The sequence below is a fragment of the Trifolium pratense genome, linkage group LG6 (genome assembly GCF_020283565.1).
Source record: "Trifolium pratense cultivar HEN17-A07 linkage group LG6, ARS_RC_1.1, whole genome shotgun sequence".
Classification (NCBI taxonomy): Eukaryota; Viridiplantae; Streptophyta; class Magnoliopsida; order Fabales; family Fabaceae; genus Trifolium; species Trifolium pratense.
The window spans coordinates 13422232-13444655 of record NC_060064.1 but is presented as its reverse complement, the minus strand read 5'-3'; the positions used below and the strand labels follow the sequence as shown (position 1 = coordinate 13444655).

General features: G+C 32.4%; 1 protein-coding gene across 1 annotated transcript; it reads right to left on the bottom strand.

Annotated features, from left to right (window-relative positions):
• Positions 1-995: 995 nt before the first annotated feature.
• LOC123893220 (glutathione S-transferase T2-like) lies at positions 996-7880 on the bottom strand. The gene is made up of 4 exons (XM_045943157.1): positions 7736-7880; positions 6339-6399; positions 4040-4129; positions 996-2211 (listed from the first exon to the last, which is right to left on the bottom strand). The coding sequence occupies exons 1-4, from the start codon at positions 7795-7797 to the stop codon at positions 1129-1131; spliced, it is 1296 nt and encodes a 431-aa protein (XP_045799113.1). The 5' UTR covers positions 7798-7880; the 3' UTR covers positions 996-1128.
• Positions 7881-22424: the final 14544 nt, after the last annotated feature.

Genomic DNA, 22424 nt, shown 5'->3' with positions numbered 1-22424 from the left:
GAGGAAACCGTCAAGTAGTCGCTGAAATTTTAAAATTCGTCAAATACCCTGTTAAAATTTGGAAATATATAAATACTTCCTGAAATTTTAAAAAGTCAATCAAATTGCCCTGCGTGGACTTTGTTGGTAGTGTCAGGGGGCAATTTGATTGACTTTTTAAAATTTCAGGGGTATTTGTCTATTTCCAAATTTCATGGGATATTTGACGAATTTTAAAATTTCAATGGGGTATTTGACGGTTTACTAAAAGAAAAACGCTTAGATGATATGACGTAGATAAAAAACACTCATATGATTATATATTAGTAATTATTACTTATTAGGACTCTTAACATACTCTGCGCCCACTACTATTGGATTTGGTGTGTGAATACAAATGTAGGTGGATCATCAGAAACCTTATAGAAAACCTTATAGAAGGTGGCTCAGGAGATTATGGAGAATTTGATATCATCTTAGAATTGGAAGTTTGATCTAACTCAATCTTATAGAATTGGCTAGTAAAGTGGTGATTGCTCTCACTTATAAACATGTATTTATGGATGTATGTATTCTTTTCTCTTCAAATACTTACCTTTCAAATATTACACAAAATGATTAGTGCAAGATTGTGGTAAGATTAATTGCTTAAAAAGGACAATTTTATTTGGAATGAGGAATCACAAGCCGTCTTAGATGCATTAAAGTGGTTGAATTGGATATACTCATCATATCAAACTTTTGACATTTTGAAACAGATGCTTCTAAAGAGGTATGGATGCTATATTGATGCAACAAGGGTGATCAGTAGCTTTCCTTAGACAACCAGTATTACCTGAAGGATTATCTAAACTCCCTACATTGCTTAATGAATATCAGAAATATTCCTCAAAAAGAATGTCATGTTACATGGTTTCTTTGCCACCATATTTTCAGATAGAAACAAGTAAACATTGGTTTTCTGCTTTTGGTAGTTTTGAGAGAATTTGTTAAGAAAATTAAACAAGATTGCAGGATTGAGAGGTGTGAAAATCCTCTAAGATGTTACAAATAAATATTGCGAGACAACAGAAAGACTAGTTTGAACTGCTAGTTTGAAAAATACTACTACTACTTTGAACAATGGCTACCTTGATTAGCATCACTACATTACATAATTCCGTATTTTTCTCTAATCACATTACACAACATCTCATGATCTCGTTGTTGTCTGGCTGTCATCCCGGATGTATCCTTAAAGAGGAACTCCAACTCAAACTCTCTCTCCTTCATATTCAACTCTTTCTCCTTCAACTTGTTTTGTTCATCCTGGACGCGTGCCATTTCTGCCATGACAAGAACTTTTTTTTTTGGAATTTCTTGCACTTCAATTAGCTCAACATTAGCAGAAGATGTTTCCTCCGATTTTGATTTTCCCTTTCTTTTCTCTACTTCTGTCCCCGTCGGACAAACCACAGACGATGTTTCCTCTGATTTTGATGTTCCCTTTCTTTTCTCTACTTCTGTCCCTGTCAGACAAACCACAGACGATGTTTCCTCTGATTTTGATGTTCCCTTTCTTTTCTCTACTTCTGTCCCCGTCAGACAAACCACAGACGATGTTTCCTCTGATTTTGATGTTCCCTTTCTTTTCTCTACTTCTGTCCCTGCTGGACAAACCACGGTAGGTGACACTGCATTGTATTCACAATTTGATGGCATGTTCAGATTAGAAGTGGTCGAGTATGCTCCAGAAGCGGAAATCTTGGTTCTTTTAGTAGATCCTTCAAACGATGAATTTAACCATTTAGGCTCATCTTTCAACAATCGCCATGCATGCTCTAACTTGAACTGGTCACCTTCGTCTTGATAAAAAAGCGTATATGCATCTCCCATGATGTCAGACTCAGAGCTACCACTTTTCTTTTTCTCATTGGCTGCTTTGTAGCACGCTACAAATTTATGAACTATGCTATTCACCTTATGCCAACGTGATTTTAATTGTGAATTTCCCCTTGGTTTGAAATGGCCACGATGCTTATTGTAATTGTTTTTAATTCTTAACCAAAAGGAATCTACTCTTTGGTTTGCCTCAGCAGCTGCATTCTTGGGAACATTTAGCCATGCTTGGATGAGAACTTTATCTTCTCCCGGAGTAAACTTAGTTCTTCGTCCTTTTTTAGTTGATTGTAGTAATTCATCGAGCGTAACATTCTTCAACCCAACTTGGCTTGAAATCAGCGGGACTTGAGCCTGAAAACAGTACCATAATAAATCAGATTTGTATAAGCATGTGCCTAAGAATAACAATGTAGAATAGTTGTAGTTGATGATCCAAGGTTTGGGAAGGTTCTGCATTCAATTTGATTTACCAATGGAAAAGTAAAAAATGATGTTGTGAGATAATACATGTGACTAATTAATGTCATCACAAGATATTTGCATATGCAGTTTAATTTACCAATGGAAAAATAAAAAAAATGATGTTGCGTGATAATACATGTGATGTGACTAATTAAAGTCATCACAAGATATTTGTATATACAGTTTGTTTTCATTTGGCTCTCTTCAAGAGCAGCTTAATTGAAGGAGTTCGACCATAAGTGTGACAATGTAGATGCTACATGGGAGAAATAATTAAGAAAAGTGATTCTAAACCGCATCCACAAACAAATTAATATCTGAAATGCGGAAGAAATGGTAAAACTGCAAAATTTATAAAATGATTTCAATATATAGGAACAAACAATGAATTTTAGTGTGTAACTGACAAGATCTATTTCAGCAATTGATGTTTAAATTTAATGATTGCCTTCTATTCGATCAAGGACTATTTTATCATACAGGCTATGCCGCTCTGATTGAGCTCAATTTGTCAACAGTACTAATATTAGTTTACTATGATAATCATCATCCAAAATTTTGATTTACCAGAAGGATTGTCAATTAGGTTCTTGCATGACTGCTTAGAAAAATAGTTACAGTAAAGTGATCAGAATCCGAATCAAAGATCTTACGGTCCACAGAAAAAGCAGAGAAATATCGATTACTAATTTGCTTAAGGTGTTTTCAGGGTCAAATACATCTTGCTAACAAGATGTGGGGATAACAATGAAAAATTTACATTGCATATGGATATCTACATTCTACAATAAGCAATTATAACACAAACTAGAGAGATAAGTTATCCGTGAAAGATGTAGGGAACATCTGATCAGTGTATTATGGTGGTAATACCCCCACTACCAAAATGAAACTATATTCACCACAAAATGAAGAACTATATCATATGCCTATGTATTGAAGAGGAATTTATAAAACACGCAACAAATTGTCAAACTACTACTAAGGCCAAACTAGATAATTATAAAATGAACTGCTATGAATGAAAAATTTACACAACTACCAAGAGTTGTGGTTTCATATTCATACCAAAATAGTTCATAGCTCATCATAGTATTCAGGCACTACACTTTCTCCTAATAAAGATAAAAGATGTGTTATCATAAGGCACAAACGAAGATTTAGTATTGCCCTTAATGATTTGAAAGAATAATTACGTGCAATAGATTTATATAGCAATTCAAATTAACACAACACTGCCTAAATTTGACACATGGCTAAGTTTGAATCCAAAGACATGTGGCTCGCTTCATATCTACAAGATAATAAATAAAGCAATGTTATCTAGGATATAATGGTACTCTTTCAGGGAATAAATTTAGTAATTCTTCTTCCTGAAATAACAGCTTCAAACATTGAAAGTAGTGTAAATTGAGCATATAAGTTGCACAATTTTTTTTCATTGCAAAAACTAAACCTTTCTGTTATCAACATGCTGATAATGAAGGAAGCATATCATAAAGTAAATTTTTCTAAATAGTATATTCTTTTATATAGCAATTCTAATGAAGGAGTATATTCTTTTAACATGAATTAAAAATTAAAAAATTAAAATAGTTTTTGAACTTTGTCATGTATTAAGTATACTGAGCACATCTGTAAATGTGATGTCTGTTTTGAAATAAACATTCGAGAGAACATACATAACTACTAAGCATAAAAGTCATTTAACAAATACCTTAGGTAGACCATTCAACCCGTCTCTAGCTTTGGGAATGATTATAATATGGGGAGGAGCTTCAGGAGCTATATCCTTATAAGCAAGGACCTGTCAAACAGAAGAGAAAAGATGAAAGGATTATCAATTGCTATGACATACCACAAAATAGCTTTGACCAGAATAACAGCTAAGGATGAAACCGCGCTAGCCAAGACTTGCTTCTAAGAAGCCTATTAACATTTACATTTAACACAATGTGTAATGAGAATAATTTCCTCAAGTTTTGCAGGTAAGGGAGTGTTGTTAAATAACGGTCGTGGCAGAATGGCATGGCGGGTTTTGTGCCACCTGTCATGGGCAATTTTTGAAGCACCAACTGCCATGGTGACGCATAGGTTACAAACCCACATTGTATGCAGAAGTTTTGGCCATCTGTTATTGACAACATGAGTTAGTGATACTTATTTTCCCTTAAACCTATACCATAATAGGTTCCAGTGCAAAATATGGCCATCTTTCAACTGTTTAGGAATAAAAACATTTGAAATAAAGTGCTCGATGATGCATGGTTGTCAAGATCGTGCGATAACACATGAAAGCACACAATCTCACGTGTCTATCTTCCATCAACATGGCGACACAGTAGAGAACTCGCCGCATGAGGCGGCGCGACAAGGAAGATCGTGAAAACGCAGGAACAATGCTCTTCTCTCCCACACCAGTGCTGATGGTTTTTTGACCCATTTAACCTTATCTGCAGCACACTTTTCCTAACCCGGTTTTTTACCCCGATTTGCAGCGCATAAGAGGGAAACGCTGAACGGCAACATATTTTTTGGGACTCGTGCATTTTAAATAGAGTAATTACTTCCTAACTTGGGAATTTCTCCTATCATTTTCTAGTAATAAATCCTGTTCTGGTTTAATACGTCTGGATTCCATTTTCTTCTATGTACCATTTACAGCTCGACGCCTCTTCTCATCTCAATTTCTTTCTGCCTTTCACATTCTTCTTGACATACTTGTTGCCTTTCACATTCCTAACCTTGATGATGAAATTGACGGAGTAGGAGCTAAAGATTGTATGGAAGATGATGGTTACAATCACAGTGCTTCGAATGAGTTGTTAAATTAAAGTTTTAGATATTTTTAGATGCTGGCGATGTTTTTAGTTTTATGTTTGAGACTATGCGAGCTTGTGACTTGTGATTAAATTAAGGAAATTTTGATGTTAAGGTTATTTTGCTGGTTTACGGTTCTTTTTCTTAATCATAATATAAATAATTAAATATAATTTTGTCTCTTAGTGGGATCTTACGATCCGTGTTACAATCCCAAAATTTACAACTTTCCTATCCCTAAACGATTTTAGGCAGGATCTCGAGTTTGACGGGCATGCAATGATGTTTACAATCATGCTAACTCTGTAATTATGATGTTGCCAAAGTGGAAGCAATTTTCTCATAGAAATTTATTCAACGGAGAAGAAAACATAAAGAGAAGAAAGTAAAATAATAACCATAGATGAACCCATGACTAACAATATGATTAACAACAAATTAACAATAAAAACAGAATGAACTCATCTAAAAGTAAATACATAAAAAGCAAAATTATTTTCCAAACATTTTAGACATATATATGTGTTTCAGCGGCCCTATTTTACCCATCTAAAAGACATTAGTCAAGACAATAACCGAGACAGAGATACAAGTGCAACAGAAAAATCAGTCCATAAAGTTTAACATAGAGAAATTGAAATATCTATATAGATACACCAGTTAGCTTTAAATCATGTACTCATAAAATTATATCAATAACCCTTTCATCACTGAACTTGAGTCATGTCTAAGAATATGCAATTCATCAAGAAAACTGATCAAAGGCATTTGATTGAAAGAGCGCATCCCGGTGCTCAGTTTCTTTTAATCACATGGATTAATGGATAGTGGATACCTATTGAACTATTCTAACACAATTACCTAATCAACAAGTATAGACTCCGCAGTGTAAAGAAATGCAAACCATAAGCTTTCACAAACAATAAAAAAGAGTCACTACTTTCATTGAAACTGGAAAAGCAAAAGAGAACAACACTTCATAAGACAACAAATGAATTTCAACAAACATTTCTTGATCTTTATAAAACTGTTATATCTTTGGAAAGTATATAAACTTATCAATGTTATAATCTCTTGCTCGTGTAGCATCTGAAGCATTATTAATAAAATTCCCTTGATATGTATATATAAGACATAAAGCTACACAAAATTTAAATGGGGGACTCCATAAATCATCAGACTCGGACATACAGTACCTCATCATCCTCGTAAAATACAGTAGAAGGATTTTCCCTTTTGATGTTACTCCTGTCAAACCTGTTCATCACATAATACATGAATATTAGGAACTAAAAATAAATAAACAAAAGGTATAAATAGAAGTTCAGTCCTTGCAATTATAGTGTGTGTTTTTTTAGTCGCTGTAAGTTTTTTTGTTTGGTTCAGTCCATACAAATTCAAAAAAACATTGAGTTTTAGGGCCGGTTTGGATTAGCTTATTTTTGAGCTTATGCAAATCAATAAGTTTTTATGCATTATTATAAGTTTGTCATCATAGTTTATGAAAAAATAGCTTATAAAAATACAATTTTAGTTAGTGGGAACTTATGAATTAAGGTAAAAGCCTTTTTATTTGCATAAGCTATCTTTCATAAGCTCAAAAATAAGTCAATCCAAACAGGCCCTTAGTCTCTGACGTCATACGTGGCTCAATACAATCACGACCCGTGGTGCCATGTGGCCCAATAAACTGACATTAGGGACTAAAACCAACCGTTTTTTAATATGCAGGACCAAATCTAAACAAACAAAAAAATACCGGGACTAAATTCAGAAAACATTATAATTGCAGTCGCAGGACTATAATCATATTTAAACCTAAACAACATTATAACAATAAGGCTCAAGTGGTCAATGAGTTTCACCAAGGAACGGATCATTCGGGAGAACCTGAGTTCAATTTCTGGGCAGAACAATTTTTTGGCCAAGCTTTACTTACCTCGCGGCCAAACTCCGGATTACTAGGCCCCTTCCCCTAGGAACCGGAGAGTTGACACCAAAAACAAATTATAACAATAAAGGGGGACTAAGGCATTAAGAATTAAGCAATTTCAACCCACTTGGGTTGATGCATTGGTATTGGCTTGGGACCTGAGAGTGTGCTCATCTTGAGGTCCGAGGTTGATGCATTGGTATTGGCTTCGGACCTGAGAGTGTGCTCCTCTTGAGGTCCGAGGTTCGACGCCAATTTGGGTGGGCTAATTTAGCTTCTTCAAAAAAAGAAAGAATGCGGCAATTTCAACTTATCACATTATATGCACGCTCACACAAACAATGTAACTAGCCATTATTGAAGCAGAAAGAAACAAATTCCAACGAATAACCAGCAAAACGAAATGCATGATTCTAATTTGTGTGACCAAACACTCCACTTAATACGATAAAAAATGGGGGAAAACTTACCCATTAAGCCTATCTACATAAAAATGCAAGCTTTAAGGGGATTTTGCAAATTAACCGATATCATAATATAGCAGGTTTTGTGTCAAAAAAAATATATATATAGCAGGTTTAGAGGAACAATAATGCAGGATAAGAAAATTCAGAGGTTGGAGAAACAACTGGAGAGACGAGAGTGGAATTGAGAGCTTACATAGTGGGAGGATTAGATTCAGAGGCAGTAGTTGCAAGAGCAGCTTCTTTCTCCGAAGCCATGAGACAAAGAACAAGTGAGAGGATCTCAGTAAGAAAATGGTGTCTCGTTCTATAATGTTGCTGCTGACAATGTTCCTCAAGATCCAATTGGGCCCACCCTTGTACTTTATTTTAGGGCTATAAACTATGGGATTATGATTATCTTTTGTAATTTTTTTTTTTTTAAATCTCGGTATCTGGCATAATGACCGATTAATCTGAGGGGGCCGATTTTACCGTCTGCTTGCGGGGCTCCGTTTAAAGCCATAATTTTTTACTCTGTATGGACTAGTCATCGAAATTTACATCAGAGGAAATCGAACCTGAGACATTGAAACGAGCACACTCCAAGATCACAAGTCAACACCACTAGACCAACCAAGTGGGTTTATCTGTTGTAATATAATCACACGGTTACATGTTATCCGAGATTCAATTGGTGTGATTATTTGATATATTTCAGTAATTTCACATCTCATTTGTTGACTTTAAATTAGACGATCTACGTCAATGTTACAAAGTGGTAGAATACCGCACACAGGATATCATGTATATTTGACTTGATTAATTTAAAGAGTAGATTGCTCGTATCACAATCATTTATTCTTGCTGACAATCCAAGTTAGCGAGAATATCGGCGGAACAATTAGCTTCTAAATAGATATGGTTTATGTGGATCTCACAATCACAATATAAACGATTGTGGATAAATTCATTTGTAGTTGCACCCTTCTTTAATCCCTGTAGTAAGTTAACATTAATGTTTATGTATCGTTTGATATGACTTTTTTACGGTCTAAAAGCTACTTTAAAACAAAGTTCAAAATAAGTGCTTTAAAAATAAAGTTAAAATTGTTTGGTGATTTCATTTTTAAAAAACTTAAAATAAACTCTAATTTAAAATTTGTTTGATAAAATATTTTATAAAAAAATAATATTTAAAATCATTATAAATAAATAAAATAGTTTATAAATATAATAAAAAATATTAATATTTTGTGTGCAATATTTTATCTTAATTTTGTGTATCTACATATAACATTTTAACTAATAGTATTTTATAAAATATAGCATTTGATTAAAAGTATATATTATTTGGATCATCTATGTAAAATTTACATAGATCTAAAACAATCTTATGAGTTATTGATATTCATAAAAATATAAAATGTTCAATAAAAATGCATAAAATTTTAATGTAGTATATCTCAATAACATATAAAATAATTTTATATTTGTGTAAAATTTTATATAAATAAAATCTAAATGATATATCTTTAAATCCATTGTAAATTTTATATTTTTTTATAGATATAAAATTTATATTTGTTCAAATGATATATTTTTAACATTATCGTCTAATTTTATCCATCCATATATATGGTTACTGAAATGAATAATTTTATATTTTGAAGAAGAAGAAAAACACTACAAGGTACTACATTTTATTTAATTTTTTAAATAATAGTAGTATGCACCTTTATTGTAACAGTGAAAATCAATAATAGTGCATTTTCAAAAAATAAAATAATAATAATAGTAGTAGTAGTAGTTCTCCCAAAAAAATAAATAATAATAATAGTGCACATATGTTGTAACAAAAAAAAGATTAAATATATATATATATATATATATATATATATATATATATATATATATATATATATATTTTTGACACAAACAAAATGATATTCATTCATTCAAATCGACAGATACATCAAATACAACCACATATTCAACTTCGCTAAAAACGTAAAGGATGAATCTGCGAACAAACTCACAGCATCCGAGTTAATAGCATACAACGGCATAATGCCTACAACAAATAATATGATAAAATTAAAATCACCGGAATATCCATGCTTCCGGATCTGCAACGTTGATGCCCAAATCATTGATTGAATCTGTAATTGACCGAAGATAATCTTTCGAGAAGAATCAAAGAACACCGCAACAAAACGGGAAATTAAATAACGCCGCACAAGACGACGATCAGCACAACGACGCACTTAGACGACGAAATCACAAAAAAACACAAAAGAAAAACTTAATCTATGTGAAAATCACTTATTTAAATTAAAAGAAAAGAAAAAAAGGTGTAGAGGGGGTGATTCTAGGCCAAAAGTGACCCAAAATCACCCCTCTATGATGAACAAAGAGAGCTTGGAGACAAGAATTTTTTTGTAAATCTATAACAATATATAAAGGGGATAAGGGAGTTTGGGCTGGATTTTTTTTGGTCCATTTTGCCCTTAACTTCTTTTATGGTTTTTTAATTATTCCATAATTGCCCTTAACTTCCTCTCTTTTTTTTATATGGTTTTTTCATCTATATCTATTTTATACTATATCTATAACAATATATAAAGGGGATAAGGGAGTTTGGGCTGGATTTTTTTTGGTCCATTTTGCCCTTAACTTCTTTTATGGTTTTTTAATTATTCCATAATTGCCCTTAACTTCCTCTTTTTTTTTTTTATGGTTTTTTCATCTATATCTATTCTATACTATAATATATAAAAAGAATACATGAGTTTTGGGGTAGAATTTTCATAATACCAACATTACCCTTGCTTTTTTTTTAGTAGCAACAAAAATCTTTTATTAACAAACTCACCATAACATAAGGCGTATCTTTTTTTTTGGGTACATAAGTTAGACACAGGCAGGCGCGAAACGCGCCTGCCTGGCCCGCTAGTTAGAATAATTGATTTTTTTAAAAGGTGAGAATTTGTGCTATCCAGGATTCGAAGCACATATTGAGCGAAAAGCTGTTTTCAATTCAAAAAAGTTCCACATATTAACTTTGTCAAAAGCTCATTATTAATGTATTTTACACATGTAAAAATTAAGTAACTTTTTTTATGAAGTACTTTTAAAAAAACTTGTTTGGTCCGGCTTCTCCTTATATGGAGTAAAAAGTCAGAAATAAGTTAGGGCAAATAATTTTTGAGCTTATGCGAAATAATTTATGCAAATAAATAAGTTTTTATATATTATTATAAGTTTTTCAATATAATTTATTAAAAAAACATTTTATAAAGATGAAATTTTTGTTAGTCAAAACTTATGAATTAATATAAAAGTTTATTTATTTGCATAAACTGTTTTCATAATCTCAAAAAAAAGTCAAATCCAAATTGGCTCTAAATCTTAAAGCATACATTACAAAACTCAACAACAAGATCAATGCACCTACCGTGAGATTATGAAATGTTGGACTTGATCAGTGGTCCAATGGGGTTTTTTCGGCGAGCAGAATTTGAATCCTTTGCATTTGGAGTGGCTTCATGACCACCGCTCATGCCACCAAGAGTGATTTGTGTTGAAAATTTAGGAATTTCATCAAGTCCAACATTCAAAACATTTTCATTTCCCATTGGAGTAGAAGAATAATAAGACCATTTACAATGGGTGATGAATGGTGATGTTGAATAGGTGTTGAGAGTTGAAAATGATTGGAGGAGGTGTGTTGAAATTGGGTGTTGAATGATGTGGAGGAGTAAGGAGTTGAAAAAATTCAACTGTGTTGAATCTGAACCAGGGGGTAACGTGGCGCGTTCTTGTTCGTTGAAGCTCGGCGCGTGCAGCACACACGCAGACAAGGCGCGTGATTGCGCAGAGGGACAGAGAGAGAAAGAATTATCCTGACACGTGTTGCTATTTGATTGGCTGGCCGGATTTTTTATCACAATAATACTTTGAACTCGATTATTTCATAGCAAATTAATTTTTTATTTTTTTACCAAAATTCATAATTTTTTTTGTCTATAAATAGAGACTTGGTTCATTTGATTTGGACACAGAAAAAAAAAACGGATTTTTCACTATAATAATTTTAGTATTATCTTCTTATTAGTGTTAATTTTGAAGTATTAGTCTTTTTTTAAGTGAAATGGATCCCAATAATCACTTCAACAACACCCAAAATTCTTCTAATCATCCCTACAATTATCAAAATCCAAATCAATTTTTCAACCAACATCCTCAAAACATACCTAATTTTGGTTTAACACCAAATTTCAACCAATCATCCTTTGACAATGATTTGTGTGTTGTATTTCAAATTAAGTTAAAATGATTTGTATCGTATAAATTATTTAAATAAATTTTGTTTTTATTAAAAAAACTAAAAAATAAATTGTTAAGTGTTTATTATTTTAATTTAATTTTAATCGATAATTGTAATTTTACGTAATCATAAAAACAAAAATATAAATTTAAATAAGAATATGAAATAAAAAATGGTGGGGTAGAGAAAGTGGTGGGGTAGAGTGTTGAATGAAAAAACTATTGGAGAGGAAAAAAGTTGAATGTGAGTTGAATGATTAGGTGAAAGAAAGAGAAAATGACGTGGAGTGTTAGAAAGTGAAAAAGTGGTGTTGAAATTGGGTGACCATTGTACATGGTCTAAGGGGGTGCTTGAGATGAATAAGGCATCATTGATCCATAATGTGGACAATAATTTGGATTAGACGGCGGCATGACGAAATTTGGAGGAAATCCATAATTTGGTATATTTTGGGGACCTTGTTAGTTGGAAGATTCATTTTGAAATCTATAGTTGTTGGGATTTGGGTAGTTAAAAAGGTAATTAGTAGAATTTTGGGTAGTAAAAAAGTTATTGTTGGAATCCATTTCACTAAAAAGATGTTTAGAGCTACAAACAAAAGTTTATTGAAGGCTAAATAGAAAAATTATAAGGAAAAATTCTTTTTTTTCTGTGTCCAAATCAAATGAATCATGTCTCTATTTATAGACAAAAAAAATTGATGAATTTTGGTGGAAAAAAAAAATCAATTTACTACGAAATAATTGACCTCAAATTATAAGGATAAGATAAAAATTTAAAAATAACAACAACCAATAATATGTTGCCAATTGGAGGAAAGGGACTCACTCCCTCCCCCACCACTTGTTGTTTCAACGTGTTGGAAATTTCCAACTCCAATTGATCCACATATTGTTCGACACCCAAGACTTTCAACTAGCTCATTGTAAGTGGTCTTATATGTTTAATAAGCAACTCATATGTGGCCCCACCAATTTTTACAATTTTATTTTTTACTTGGACACTAGATTTTATTAAACAAAATAATTTAAAAGTAACAACACGTCCACCCACTCAACAAAAAATTTAAATAATAAAAAAAATACCACCACTTGAAACACTCTCACTCTTTCATTTTCTTTGTTATTTGTAGAATCCTTTTTTCCAAACACAATGAAGAAAAAAAAAACATTTATCTGTTCAATACCCACACAACGAAAAAATCATTCCCTCATCTCATTTTCTTCATAATTGAAGCTCTCCACTCACATCTCTCAAAATCTTTTCTTCTCTCGTACATGCAACATAATCAGTTGCAACATAGTTTATTTGCAACAAAGAACAAGTTTTTGCCTAAATTTGTGAGCCGTGTTTCTGAATGTGTGTTTTTTTGTGAATTTATAGATCATTTTCTCCATTTTTGGTGGTTTTAGGATCTATCACATAATGCACGCATTGCTTTCATATCCCTCACATTTTTTTGTTGTCAAGTAGTCTAGTGGCTACAAATTTCACCCTTAAGTTGAATAAGTAGGATGATCGAGGTTCGAACTCTATCTCATGCATATATCATGCAACGTCCATGCCAACTAAGCTAAACTCATGGGATACCTCACATTTTTTATCGGTACATAATACTAGATTTCCTTGTTTTGAACTCGTGCATCAATAAATTTTTCTATGTAATAATATGTTATTACAAAAAAATTATTTACAAGCAATTGTATTATAAATACCATTTGATAAAGCCCACATAATCCGTTATTTGAAAATATGGGGAAAATCGGATCCCTCACTTTTTTGTTATTACACAATACTATATTTTCTTGTTTTGAACTCGTGTATGTATCAATAAACTTTTCTATGTAATAACGTTATTATATAACTTTTTTTTGGTCAAGTAGTCTAGTGGCTAGATAATCCACCTTAAAGGTGAATAAGTTGAGTGTCTCAGGTTCGAACCCGGGCTCTTGCACATATGGTGCGATATCCATACCAACTGAGCTAAGTTATTAAATAAATTTTATTTGCAAGTAATTATATTAAAATTTTCATTTGATAAAGTCCACACAATCTGTTGGTTGAAAAATATGGGAAAAAAAACAAATCCAAATAAATTTAACTTTAATTTTTTGTATAGATTTTACCATTTTTTAATATTTTAAAAAATATAAGTTTGCTTTGATATATAACGAAATTTGGATTCTTATAGACCATTTTTGCTATCTGTTTTTAATTTATCATGTCTTATATGTGTCATGCTTAAATTGAAACCTAATGCTCAAATAATCAATGGGTTGTGTGGACTTAATCAACAGTATTTCTAAATATTATTTGGTGAAGTTAAAATTATTGATAAAACCTAGTACTTCTGTTTTAGGATAATAAAATTTAGAAATATTAAAACACATCAATTTGTGTGCACCAAACATATCAGGAGGCCATGATGTCCATATATTTAAAACTAGTCGTCTGTCCGTGCGTTATACGGGTTCGGCGGAACACCATTTAGAAGTCAATCAAGAATGTTGTTTATCATGGTAAATAAAACATAATTTAGCGCGTTGCATTGGTTTGACGGAACATCATTTGTATGTCAATCATGAATGTTTTTTTTTTAACGTGTTAATCATGAATGTTGTAAGTCATGAATGTTGATTTAAATTAAGGGAATGACATAGATTAAACATAATTAAGTGAAGTAAGTACTAATTAGTAATATATTAGTACTGTAACAAAAAATAGATATCAAATTATGAAAAAATCAAAGTTGTTACATAGTGATAATATAAAAGTGCATACAAAATTAGCATAACACAAAAGCTAATGTTGACAATAAAACACAATTCTAACTCAGTGGTGGTGCTTATAACTTAAAGTAATGTTCGGTTTGATAGAAGGCTTTGTATCCAGCAGATGTTCTAGGTGCAACTAAAGTTGTACGCACACCATCATCAAAACAACAATTACTGATCTCAGACCATCCATGGGTGAAACATAAATCATCACCTCGTATTTCAACAGTAACTTCAAAGTGATTACCAAAACGATCCACCAACATGTTGTATTTATGCATCTCATATCCAAATTCTTCAGCCAACATAGAGGGTAGGCCGGTCCCAAGTATTTGGAGGCCCTGTTTGAAAATTTAAAATGGATCTTTAATAAAAATATAATTTTTTTTAAAAGTCATACTCTATTTAAATTGTAAATAACATAAAAAATAGCCATCATAAATAACATCTAAAAGCGACATATTTTAATCAATGACATTAAAATACATCTTCAATCTAATATCATTATCAACTTTACATTTTCTTAGGGAAAAAAAACTTTCTTGTAATGTTGCTTCTTTTTTTACAATCAACCGCAAGTTATTTATAAAATTAAGAGTGTGTTTATTAAATATTTTATTTTTTGAGTTATAAAATATTTTTAGTAGTAACAAAGTCATTAATTTCTTTTACATATATAAATTTTTTAATAGACCGATATAAACAATTAGAGGCCCTGAATGTTTGAGTCCCTGTGTGGTGGCTCACCTTGCACACCCACAAGGCCGGCCCTGCTTACTAACAAACTATTCGAAACAAAGATGTTAGAAAAAAATTGAAAACTGAAGAATCCAAATTACTAAGATGTGATAATGAAAGTAATTAACATACCTGAGACTTTGAACATTCAAATTGAAAAGCTCTATATTTGACCTTCACCATATCCAAATAGTTACAATCATGGTGAGCTTTAGACCAATCAACAAGCTCTATGTAAAATCACAAAGATAATAATTAGAGATTATATAACCAAATGTATTAAAGATCCATAAATTTATATTAAATAAAATAAGGTGCTATTCTCTTACAACAATTTGGCAAGGAGAAAAATAATTAAGCAACACCTAAATACTTTAGTTTATGGCCAAAATTAAGAGAGAAGAGACAAAACTAAGACTGTAAATACAGACCCAAATAGGTAGGCGTGTAAACACCAAAGCCTAAAAAACACAACTATTATGAAAAAACAAAGCAGTAATGATCTAAACCATTACTTAAAGTGTTCTCAATCTTCACACATGTCATCTTGGTTTGCTTTGGGGTAGTAGCATGAGCTTCATAAGCAAAATCTAAATACCGTAGTTTATGTGAAACAAAACTATTTGAAGAACATGCAATAGGAAAGAAATAAAACTACACATGCAGAACAAAATAAACAACTTTTGAAGAACATGAATATACCCTATTGTTTTTCACAAATTTCACAAAAATACACAAAAAAAAAAATATTGTTGCACATAAATAGAAAATCAACCTTTGAGAAGCTGGTATACACTACATGCAATAGTGGAGGTATGGATTTCATCAAAAAGAGAATCATTGAAACAATTTGTGAAATTGGAACCCATGATTGAGCAACAATGAAAAAAAAACACCAGAGGATGAGTACTCTGTTTTTAAATAGAGAATAAAAGAGAAAGAGAGAAAGAAAAGGGATTTGTGTGAGATAGATGAAGAAAAAGAAACATTTGACACTAACGATTGATAAACAATAGCATTATCAATTAATTCCTAAATAATAGCAATATTCATTACAGACATTCATTACGGTTAATTAGTCATTACCTCCTCTTATTCAATTGGATATTGTTTTTTCTTAAGTGAATTGCGTTTTCGAAAAATTGAATATATATGGCAAGTGTAGTTTTCTATGGTGTTAGTATTTTGTTGTTTCAGTTTTCTATGCCAGACTACAGTCACACTTGTAAATCTGATTCACTAATTTCTTTTAACGGCAATTTTGAATCACTAATGTATGATTCATTGCTTTCAATGATTAACAAATCATCAACATACAAACAGATATGCAAATCATCAACATATAGACATATCACTATTATTCCATTTGCAGCATCTTTCGTGACATACACTCCATGTTCAATGATGCATTTCACAAATCCTATCTCATTAAGATTTTTTTTTAAAAAAAACTCACTGAATAAGACATTAATTATTCCTTATACTTCTCAATGTTACACGGGTTAGAAAAAGTTAAGGAAATTTAGTTGAATTAGTTGACCATTTATTGATTAGTTGACATAATATTGATGTTTAAAGAGTGTCTCAGAGCACTGTTTAGTAGTATTTTTCAATTTATAATTAAGCAAATTTAGTTTTAGTTGAAACAAAAATTATGTGCAATTTTTTTTATAAAGACGATAAATATAATAAAATTTAAGTAAACATTAAACATGAGAGGTCTACATTTTATAGAGACTAAATACATACATAATGCTATGTATAAAAAAAACAAATCGGAAACTTTGCATTTCCACATTCATCAAGCAATTTAATAGAAACATAAGACTTATCTATTCGATTTTTTTTTAATTGCCCCTAAAAAAATCGTTTTTTACAGCAATACCCCTGTTTTAAAAAATATTTCCGTAATACCCCTCTTTTGGGACAAAAACTGGCAAGCTGCAGGTCCCCACTGATGGCGGAACCGACAGTGTCGCCATGTGCAGGTAATGGCGGAAATGGCAGTTCTGCCATTGACCAACATTTTTTTTTTCATTTTCTGGCCTGAAAATGGCGTTTTGTATTTTATTTTTTTTTAAATGTTAATATTAAACTCTGATCTAAAACTCTGATCGCAAATCAAGCCTCAAAAACACAAATCGAAATAAAACAAATTAAAACCCAAAAGTTTTGATCTGTTTATTACCTTTCCTTTTTTTTTTCCTGTTTCTTTGTTCTATCTTCCCTACTTTCAGATTTTGGTTCTCTGCCTCTTTGATTTTTTCATTTGATTATGATTTATGGTGGTGATTGAATTTTGGTCGACGGGGAGGCACAACTGATTCTGTGTTGTTCTTTCAATTTTTCTCCCCCTTCAGCCCATAACAAAAAAAAAATCTAATAAACAGAGCCAGAAAAAGAAGAATTAGAAACACAAAAGAGGTAATAGAACAACAACATTTAATTTTTGGGGTTTTAATATGTTTACTTTGATTTATTTGTTTTGGGGTTTGATTTGTGTTTAAAACTGGTTAAAAGTGTTTAAAAAAGGATTTTGGATTTTTTGGGTTTAATTTGGGATTTTTTGGGTGATTTTAGGTATCCGGCACGGTGGTGAAACCGCCGGAAACCGGACGTCGCGGTGGCTAAAGACGCCGGAATCTGGCCCAGGCGGTGGTCCGCCGCCGGCATTCATGTGTTCATGAAGAACAACATGAATGTTCTTGAGTGAGATGTGAGAAGAGAGAGAGCCGAGAGAAGAAGAGAGAGAAAGTGAGAAGAAAAATGAAATTTTTTGAGGATTAGGAGAATTTATACCTGCTGATCCTACGCGCGTAGGTCCACTGCAGCTGCACCATAAGCCTTTCATCACAGCCGCTGATCTTCATTAGACGGCTTAAATGTCTTCTTCCTTTTTGGATATAAAGGAAAAAAACAAAAACCAAATTCTTTGGTCAATGGCGGAACTGCCATTTCCACCATCACCATGCACATGGCAACACTGTCGGTTCGGCCATCAGTAGAGACCTGCAACTTGTCAGCTTTTGTCCCAAAAGAGGGGTATTACGGAAATATTTTTTAAAACAGGGGTATTGCTGTAAAAAATGATTTTTTAGGGGCAATTTAAGAAAAAAATCTATCTATTCAACAATGTGGATTTTTCGTTGGTGCCACACTTGTTAATCTAATGAATTTTTTTTTTTTGACCACCAGTTTAATCTAGTTTGGGGATTAGCTCTGGCATAAAATAGTTTCAGCCCCCTTCCAATCGCAGTTGCGAAGGATTGAACTATCATCCTCCCTACATTAAATTGTAGCATTAAATGGATATATAACATTGATTGGATGCATGTTTTGTTTAGGAATATACAGACGAATGCAGTATTTTTTTTTATAAGCACAGACGAATGCAGTATAAATTGAATTGATTGAAATAGGCTTCATTTAGTGTATGTCACAGTTGCATCAAGGAATATAAAAATTATATGAATGCCTGATAGATTTTATTTGGTAGGAAGATGTTATATATTTTTTAGTGGGTATTGACATATTAACGAAACAATTATACTCATCTTATATATTAAAGTGGAGATTATTCGATTGAACAAAGCTTAGAAGTAAACTTAGCAATCTAAAATTTGTATGTTGTTCCCAGACCATGTGGCTGAAAGGATTATTGCGACAACCCTCATTGGTTCAGTTTAAGAGGACAAGATGGTTTGGGAGGGGGAACAAAATGGTTGTTACTCTGTCAAATCAGGTTACAAGTTGGCTATGCAGCATATTATTCATAGTGACAAATACCATATGTGGCTGGTAACTGGAAAGAAATATGGAAAGCGCATGCTCCGCATAAAGCTCGTCACCTTCTTTGGCGGTTATGTAGAGGATGCCTTCCACGAGATGTCGACTATTAGAACGTAATGTGGATTGTGAGACTCAGTGTCCGTTGTGTGAAGAGGATGTAGAAGACGATGTACACACTTTTTTCACCTGTTCTTTGTCATGGTCTCTGCAGCGTGTCAACAAGGTAGTGCGACCGATAGAGTTTTTGCCATGTGTCAGTATGATGACCATGCTACTATATGAAGAGTGGCTACATTGTTTTCGAACATATGGCACAACCGTAATGACATAATATGGAATGACAATGCTAGAATGCTAAGTCAAGTTGGACGGGCTGCATATGCTCAGTGGAATGAGTGGATTGCAGTTCATAAGTTGCGAAGTGATAATGATCATTGATCATTATGTCTTGCCTTCAAGCACATACAGGTGGGAAAATCCTGGTATAGAATGGTTAAAATGTAATGTAGATGCATCGTTTTTTTGTCGACTCGGGAAGGAAAGCGATGGGTGCCTGTTTCCGTAATAGTTGCGGTGAATTTACTGCCGGATTCACACAGTGGCAGCAGCTAGTTTTATCAACAAGGGAGGGTGAAGCATGAGCATTATTGCAATCGATGACTGAATCTAAGCATAGAGGTTCTGAGCAAGTCCAATTCGAAAGTGATTCTCAAGTATTAGCTGAAGCAATTCGTACAAAGCAGCATGGTAGTTCAGAGTTTCTTTCAATCGTTAATGATATCATTCTTGTTATGTTATCCGGTGTAAACTTTGAAGTCAAGTTTGTTAGGAGACAAGTGAATTTGGTTGCTCATACGTTAACTAGGGCGGTCAATTCTTAGACTAGTTTCCATAGATTTAAAAATATTCCTTCACGTATTGGACTTTTGGTGATTAATGAAACGCATTAAGTTTGTTTGGTTCAAACAAAAAACTTACCAGTGACATATATTAACAAAACCACATGTCTTGTTAGACCTTTTTTTTATTTGAGAAAAAATGTCTTTTGATGGATTTCCAATTGCATTATTGAAGAACTTAATTTTCATGGTTTTAAATTGCATTATTGATAGACTTAAATTGGTAATCAAATATTGAGAGAGAATAAAAATAAATAAAGTTGTTTTTGAGAATAAAATTAAAAATGAGTAAAAATAACTCTAAGTATATGAAAAAAAACAAAAAAAAAAGAACCCATTTTTTGCAATTCCTACGATGCAATTGGGGCTTATCGACAGAAAAGAATCAATTTCGATAGTCCTTTTTGGCTCTGATGGCCAATAGATCATCGCATTATGTCTTCGAGAGAAGTTCCTATTGAATTTTACTATGAATCTTTTGGTATCTATTTTGAGATTTATGAACATTATTTAGTAATAAGAAGTATAAAAAAAGAAATTTGTTGTATACGTTTTTGAGAGATGAATTAGAGAAAAAATGGAAATTTTTGCATGTAGTTTCATTGGTTATTTTTTAGCTATGAATTAGAATAATTAGAAGTGAAGCTAAATTATTTACAAAAAAAAAAAAAAGTGAACTTAAATTTGATTAAAAGAAATTTTAGCAGTAAAAGAATTATTCAACCCTGAAGTAGGATGAAACCACATTACTAAAGAGACATACAAACAGATAATAGGAGATTAGTACAAAGTAACCATTAAATACAAACATAGATGTGTAAACACCAAAACCTAGAAAACACAATTTTTCTGAAGAAACAGAGCAGTAATGATCTAAACCATTACTTAGTGTTCTCAATCGTCACACATTGAACATTAAGGATGAGAATTAGTAGGGCACCTATGGTCAAGGAAAACATACATAACATAATTATAAGAAGGTTCTGTGACACAAAATGTGATATTATCGTCGAGACTGATGCCATGAACAGTGCACAAATCGGTCCAGCCGCCAGATATCATGCATGCTAGTTTACATTCATAATCAACACCAAAAATTAACTTGCACGGATAGCGTTCACCTCCACAATCGATCATAACTATATTTGATTAAGCAAAGGTAAAAACATATTTGCCGAATCCATACCATGGTAAGGACTGTAAAAAAAAATGCAATGAGTAAATAAAAAAGAACTATAAAGGCAACTAAAGAAATTGCAAAAAAAATATTAAAAAAATATGAATACCAAAGTTCCAGAATCAACATCATAAACTGTCATCTTCTTAACGAAAGAACGAATAAATAAGGAAGGTGGTGTAGGACCACAATATAAGGAAGTAGATGAACCGGGTCCATTTCTCAGCAACAAAAGCCTCAGTAGTTGTTGATAGACAGGATAGGAAATCTCATTACCCCCTTGAGGTGAGCCGCAATAGCAAAAGCTTAGGATTAACATAGGCAAGGGTGACCCAAGCACCAAAGCATACATCATAGATATCCTTAATAGCAGACCAATGATCATAAAAAAATTAACTCTTTAAACCTCCTTGTAACATGGACCTTAATCTCATTATCATTAGGGTCTTCGAGAATCACATATGAGGAGATGGTATCACCCAATTCTCGCCCAAAACATTGTGGAAGCCTGCCTATTGGCTGCATAACATAGTTGAAAGTTAGTCAATATTAGGTGTAAAAAATTATCAGCTTCATAAAAATGATATAGCATGCAACCAAATCAACCTAAGGTCTGTAAAAAAATCTCCTAATCACCAACTATTATTACAAAAATTTAATTATAAAGCAAGCTAGAAACAGTAAATGATTTAAAGTTGTAAAGAACTAACACTTTCGATGTCAAGCTCAATCTGATATGTTTTCATGCCACTGATATGATTATCCAAAAAAGTGTCAAGATCATGTTCATTTTGTTGTGGAGCCTCAGGATCAACAAAAGATGAACCACTTGGTAGTGAGGAATTGTTGTTAGCCATTAGATAGGAGTAGGGAATCAGAGAAAGGTATATGCATGCAAGTGTTGTGTTTGACTCTTAGTTGATCTCAAGAGGAGTTTATATAATGATAGTTGGAGATAGTGATAGTCTAAACCAATTGGCAAGGGAAATACTCATTAATTGAGAAAAATACGTGCTTAGCTGTTTAATGATGTAAGATGAGGCATAGTTTAGTTGGATTTAATGCAAAGAGGACACATTGGGTGCATACAAGAGTGATGATGCTGCAAAAGAGCCAGAGCAGTAAATGAAGCTCAAATGGAAGCATATAATCATTATATGAATCTTCCACAGAGATTTTCTCTCTTATAAAGTTAGTAT

What these genes read in the sequence shown, in the direction of transcription:
- LOC123893220 (XM_045943157.1), bottom strand. Translation starts at nt 7,797, where the DNA reads ATGGCTTCGGAGAAAGAAGCTGCTCTTGCAACTACTGCCTCTGAATCT. An exon ending in GAATCTAATCCTCCCACTAT is followed by an intron (nt 6,400 to 7,735) that starts GTAAGCTCTCAA and finishes TGTGATGAACAG; the next exon opens with GTTTGACAGGAGTAACATCA. An exon ending in TATTTTACGAGGATGATGAG is followed by an intron (nt 4,130 to 6,338) that starts GTACTGTATGTC and finishes TCTGTTTGACAG; the next exon opens with GTCCTTGCTTATAAGGATAT.